Consider the following 6,265-nt stretch of genomic DNA (forward strand, 5'->3'; position numbering starts at 1 on the left):
AATAGGAATAGTTCCTTAAAAATCTTGTGCAGAATATGGTATACTACCTCTGGTTCTAATTATAAGAGCTAACTGACTAATTTAAGGAAATTAAAAAAAGAAATTAAGTTAGTTATTTGTAATAAATAAGTATTATCTTTCCTAAAATATCCTTGCTAATCAAGTGTTATGGCCAGAACTACTATTGTTAGAAAGACTACCTTGAAAAAAATACATAAATATGACAGACAAAATAGATTGGAGTCTTATATTTAAGACCAAAATAAAAGTCAAATAAGATTTTATATTAAAGCCCGAAAATAGTAGTTTATAAAAGTTTTCGATTTGACTTTTATGTGAAATTTTTTATTTTCATCATGAGGTGATTCACAAGTTATTCTTTAATATACGTGAATCAAACTGAAAAGTTTACAACGTATTCACTGTGTCTTCTATTTGAACTATTCATAAAAGCCGTTAATAATAACTCAATTTTAATGAATTTAATTATTTGTAATTAATTTTTGCGCCTGATATTTTTTATCGTAATTTTTCCTCTTTTGTAATTTCTTTGCCAAAGTGTACTCTTTGTTATCTATCCATATTATATCTCAATGGAAAGTTTTCCAATTTTATGTACGAAGTTTTGTCGTGGTTTCAATATATAAAATTTAAAAATATAAGGAGCTATATTTATATGATTAAGAAAAACTAAGTATGCTTATTGATATTACTGGACAGGCTGAAATTTCTGTTTATAAATCAACATGATGTTCATAAAAATAAGAATTTATGTTATAATACTAGCATGAATCAACGGGACAACATAATCTCGTGAGACACTCGCCAAAGGCTATTGATAAAAAAATTAGAGGCTTCAAAGAAATCATATACCACCTCTGATTCTTAATATAAGAGCTAATTAACTAATTTGAATAAATCAATAAAATTAGTTAAGTTAGTTATTTATAATAAATAGATATTTTTTTCGTAAAATATCTTTACTAATACAGTGTATTAATTAGAACTACTGTTATTATAAAGATTATTTTACCAAAAAAAAAATAAATACGAGAAATAAAGTAAATTAATGTCTTATATTTAGAATCAAAATAAAAAGCAAACGAGCTCTTATATTAAGTAGTAGAAGTAGTATAAAATAAAGGAATATATTGTGTTCTCGCTCCAATATCTTCCTAAAGGCTTCTCTGTGAATAATTACTCCCTCCGTTCCTTATTATAAGAGACATTTGATGCTTATGGCATGTTCCCATATATAAGAGACACTTAAAAGTTGTCTCTATTTTTTTGTATTGATTTCCTATTTTACCCCTATTTATTTTGTCTCCAATTCAGACTCTCTCTCCCTCCCACTTCTCTTTCTTTAATAATTAATTGTTCTCTCTCATACTCTCTCTCCTTATTAATGGGGGCATTGTTGGAAAAAACATTATACTTTTTACACATTAATTGTCCTCAACTAATTTTAACTATTTTTTTGATCAACGTAATTTAGTTATTTGTCTCTTATAATAAAGAACGGAGGGAGTAATACTCAAAATATTCACAACTTCATATTTTAAACTATTTCAGATTTGGAAAATCTTGACAAGAGCTACACAAATATGTTTTGATTTTAAATGAAATATCTTAGTTTGCTTTGCTTTTGGAACAAAAAAAATATTGCATGGGAATTTCTATTAAATAATAAATAATACTACTTCCTGTCCTTAATATAAAACCTTATTTAACTTTTATTTTGATCCTAAATATAAGACCTTAATCTATTTTGTCTCTAATATTTGTGCATTTTTTTTCTAAGATAGTCCTTCTAATAATAGTAGTTCTAGCCAACACACTTGATTAGCAAGGATATATTAGGAAAGACAATATATATTTATTACAAATAACTAACTTAACTTATTTTCTTAATCTTCTCAAATTAGTCAACTAACTCTTATAATTAAGACCAGATGCAGTAGTAATTACAACTGCACGGGGATTAGAATAGAATGAGCTAATGGAAACTATGCAGATCAAGTGTGTTATCTTTGTTGCCTTCTTATGTGGTCTGTTACGCTGTACCCTCATTAAGGTTTACTGTTACGTGGTCCTCTGTTTTTCGTTTGCTTCGCATTCCAATTTAATACGAGCGCCGGGATTGGAACACGCGCAATTTTCCTTTAGAATACCCTGTGGATTCATCCCGCTTCTAAAGCTTAAGGGTGTGTTTGGATGAAACCAAACCATGGTTTGGAGAATAGCTTCTGAAAAATAGATTCTGAAAAAAATAGATTTTGGGAAGAATAGATTTTGTGAAAAAGTGATTTTGAAAAGTGTGAGTGTTTGGATAGTTGTTATTGGAAGTACTTTTTATATATACAAATTGGCATAAATTAATATGATAATTATAGAAAAAATATATTTTATGATATATTTTAATTTGAAGGAATAAAATTGTTAATAATATATTTTTTATTAACATATATTAATAATATATAAGATAATATAATTAATAAATAATTAATATGTATATATATTTATAAGATATAAGATTAAATATATTTATAAAAAATATGTTTATAAAAAAAACAACAAGATACATATCCTATAGACTCTCATACTCTCCCCTTTTTCCTCCAAAAGTAAAAAATTTCTTCTTTTCTCAAAATCATGGTTTTGAACCCAAACCATGGTTTTGATTTTTTTAAGGGTGTTTGGCTAACATTTTTCCCAAACCATGGTTTGGGTCCCAAAACTATGGTTTGGGGTGCTTGCCAAACACACCCTAAAACTCGGAAGCTAGGACGTGGTGGGGAATGGAGCCACCAAAAATCAACATAATCATGGAGCAGTTGCCCCAGCCTCTTCCCGCCCAACAAGATTTGTTCTTGTGTTCTGAGACACAGAAAAGAAGCTACAGTTGTGGCATGGAGGAAGGGTGGGCCACCCTTCATCTTTTACCGTTCTGCATCTTTTATTTGTTGCCAGACAACAGAATTCTGATGCGTTTCAAAGATTTCATTAAACTTATATATAACCTCTAGGCCCTATATATATATATATATATATATATATATATAGCGCTTAGTTTCTTGGTTGAAAAAGCTTTCTTTGGTTTAATCAGTATTTCTGTAATATAAAACAGAGGAATATATTGTGTTCACACTCCAATATCTTCCTGAAAGCTTCCCATTGAATAATTAAGACTGGGAAAACTTCCGCAACTAGTTGCAAAGGTTTTTCAAAAACCGTACACGTGATGATTTGGGTAAATGGCACGTTTGGGGACAGAGCAACGCCGTCTAACTCGGAAGCGGACCCTTTAATAATTCAGATTACCTGATAGCAACTTTTTTTCAACCATATTGTGAAAAATATGATTTTAGATCAACTTGTGCTTATTATTTCCTGTACTTAATATAAAAACTAGTTTGATTTTTAATTGAGTCTTAAATATAAGACTCCTATTCACTTTGTCTATCATTTTTCTTTATTTTTTCCCAAGTAGTCATCATAATAGTCGGACATATTAAAAATTCAATCAAATGGTAATTCTGCCTAACATACATGATTAATAAGGATATTTTAGAGAAGATAACACATATTCATTGCAAATAACTAACTTAACAAGTTTTTTTAATCTAATCAAATTAGTCAATTAGTTCTTATATTAAAGAGCAGAAGTAGTCTTTAATAAGGAGTATAATATAAAATTACGCGTCGTGTGTCATTTTAGCCGATCATTATATTAGTGATATTATATATGTTCGCGTGTGTAATTACAAGCAAAAGCGGAGTAATGTGCAGGCTGGATCAATTATTTTAAGAAAATTATCCATTTAAGACAGGCCAACATCAGGGATTTTTTTAAAGGCATTATTTTTGCCAATTATAGTTGTCTTTACTTGGTCTTCTTTAGAGGATAGATATGAAGGTATGGAAGTTAAAGAGAAGAAGCTACAGGTTTAAGTAGTTTTTTGTTATCGTACGTAAAACAATATAGATACTTAACAAATATCCAAGAGTCAAGGTTGTGTCGAGTTTTGGAATCGCCCCCTTTTCGTTTTTCTGCATTTCCTTTTTCAGAGATGGAGGACAGCCCTGATCCGGAACAGAGCAATCACCGCTATTACCATCCGCTTCCTGCTTCGGATTTTTACGCTGCAAAAACTGATCTGAAATATGAGAGAAAAGGAGAACGATCATCATGGGTGGAAGAAGACGATGTTGCAGTTGGATCCCAAAAAGACAAGCCTCGTCTCAATAAATACGCACTTGCTAGTGCTATATTGGCTTCCACAAACTCCATTCTCTTGGGATATGGTGAGTAATTTCTTTCGAATCAGTTCGATGACAGGGCAAAATCCGCTTCTGTTTCCATCGACATAAATTTTGTGTATGTACGTGTTTTGTGCAGATATTGGGGTGATGAGTGGTGCTGTGTTGTTCATAAAGGAGAATCTGAGAATTACATCAACACAAGTAGAAATCCTAGTGGGTTGCCTGAACGTATGTTCATTGATCGGATCTCTGGCTTCTGGCAAAACCTCTGATTCAATAGGGAGGCGTTACACCATAATCCTAGCAGCATCAACATTTCTAATAGGTTCACTTCTGATGGGGCTAGCACCTTCGTTCACATTCCTCATGGCAGGACGCGTGGTTGCAGGAATTGGGGTTGGATACTCCCTCATGATCGCTCCAGTGTACGTAGCCGAGCTCTCACCTTCTTTATCTCGAGGGTTCCTCACTTCCCTCCCAGAAGTCTTCGTCAGTATTGGAATTCTTCTGGGTTACATCTCCAACTACGCTCTCTCAGGTCTCTCTCATGAAATAAACTGGAGACTGATGCTTGGTCTGGCGGCCCTGCCTGCAATTGCAGTTATATTTGGTGTTCTTGCAATGCCGGAGTCGCCTCGCTGGCTGGTCATGAAGGGAAGGTTTCAGGAAGCCAGGGATATTTTGGTAAGAACGTCAGAGACAAAAGGAGAGGCTGAGATGAGACTTGCGGAGATATCAGAAGCTGCAAATGCAAATATTTTAGGGAGAAGTCATGGACAAGGGGTTTGGAAAGCCATGTTTGTAAGACCTTCTCGAGCTGTCTTGCGAGTTCTGGTTGCTGCCATTGGAGTCAACTTCTTCATGCAGGCTTCTGGGAATGATGCTGTGGTTTATTATAGTCCACAAGTCTTCAGGGAAGCTGGGATTCACTCTGAGAAGCAGCTTGTTGGTGTTACCATTGTCATGGGAATCGCCAAGACTTGTTTTGCTTTGGTGTCTGCCCTGTTCTTGGACCGGGTTGGCAGGAGGCCGATGTTGTTATTGGGTTCATTTGGCATGGCAGTCTCACTGTTTGGGCTGGGCTTGGGCTCTAAATTTCTTGACCAGCATGATAGTAAGCCCGAATGGGCCATTGCACTGTGTGTGGTTGCTGTATGCTGTGCGGTCTCCTTCTTCTCAATTGGGCTTGGCCCAATAACATGGGTGTACTCATCAGAGATATTCCCAATGAGGTTACGGGCCCAAGGGTCGGGCTTGGCTATATCTGTGAATCGGCTGGTGAGTGGGATGGTGTCCATGACATTTCTCAGCATTTCCGAGCAAATAACATTTGGGGGCATGTTTTTTGTTCTCGGTGGGATCATGATACTTGCTACGATTTTCTTCTACTGCTTTCTGCCAGAGACAAAAGGTAAGAGCTTAGAGGAAATTGAAGCGCTGTTTAAAGATGACGAGGCTCACTGAAGCTCACTTCAAGGCTTTGCTTGAAATAAAACCCAGCCTTCACAAACCAAAGTAGTGGTTGCCACATAAAAAAAAAGAAAAAAAGATACAAAAGTGGTATGAAATGTGGATAAGTAAAGAGAATGAAACAAAAAAAGTTGCAGTTTTTATTATTTTATGGTGATGTGGAAATCACTGTCACTGTATCAACTATCAAATTGTAAGTGTGATTGCTCATGATATTCTTTGGACAATTCTTGTACTTCTGCAAGAGTGGATAATATATAGATTTTTCCATTCTTTTTTCACGAGTAGCAACATACAAGTACCGCATAGTGTATAGTATAGCCTTTCTCTAGAATATCGTCTCTGATTAAGTGGATACTCTTAATTCCTACCCAAAATGAAACTGCCGTTGCTTGTTTTCAAATTTCAACAGAGCACAACATTTTGAAGTGTTGGTACTGATTAAACGAATACCCGATCTACCAAAAAATTGTGAACCTTTGTTTACCTGTTTTGAAAAGTGGGAATTAAATTCTATGCTATTCTACTAATT

General features: G+C 34.1%; 1 protein-coding gene across 1 annotated transcript; it reads left to right on the forward strand.

Moving 5' to 3' along the window:
* Window positions 1-4,025: 4,025 nt before the first annotated feature.
* Window positions 4,026-6,006, forward strand: LOC114761394 (polyol transporter 5-like). Its single transcript, XM_028950755.1, has 2 exons — window positions 4,026-4,305; window positions 4,400-6,006. Exons 1-2 carry the CDS (start codon window positions 4,071-4,073, stop codon window positions 5,725-5,727), a joined length of 1,563 nt encoding a protein of 520 aa, XP_028806588.1. The 5' UTR covers window positions 4,026-4,070; the 3' UTR covers window positions 5,728-6,006.
* The last annotated feature ends 259 nt before the right edge of the window (window positions 6,007-6,265 follow it).

Source organism: Neltuma alba, unplaced genomic scaffold (assembly GCF_004799145.2).
Source record: "Neltuma alba isolate B1F8T4 unplaced genomic scaffold, ASM479914v2 tig00011119_pilon, whole genome shotgun sequence".
NCBI lineage: Eukaryota > Viridiplantae > Streptophyta > Magnoliopsida > Fabales > Fabaceae > Neltuma > Neltuma alba.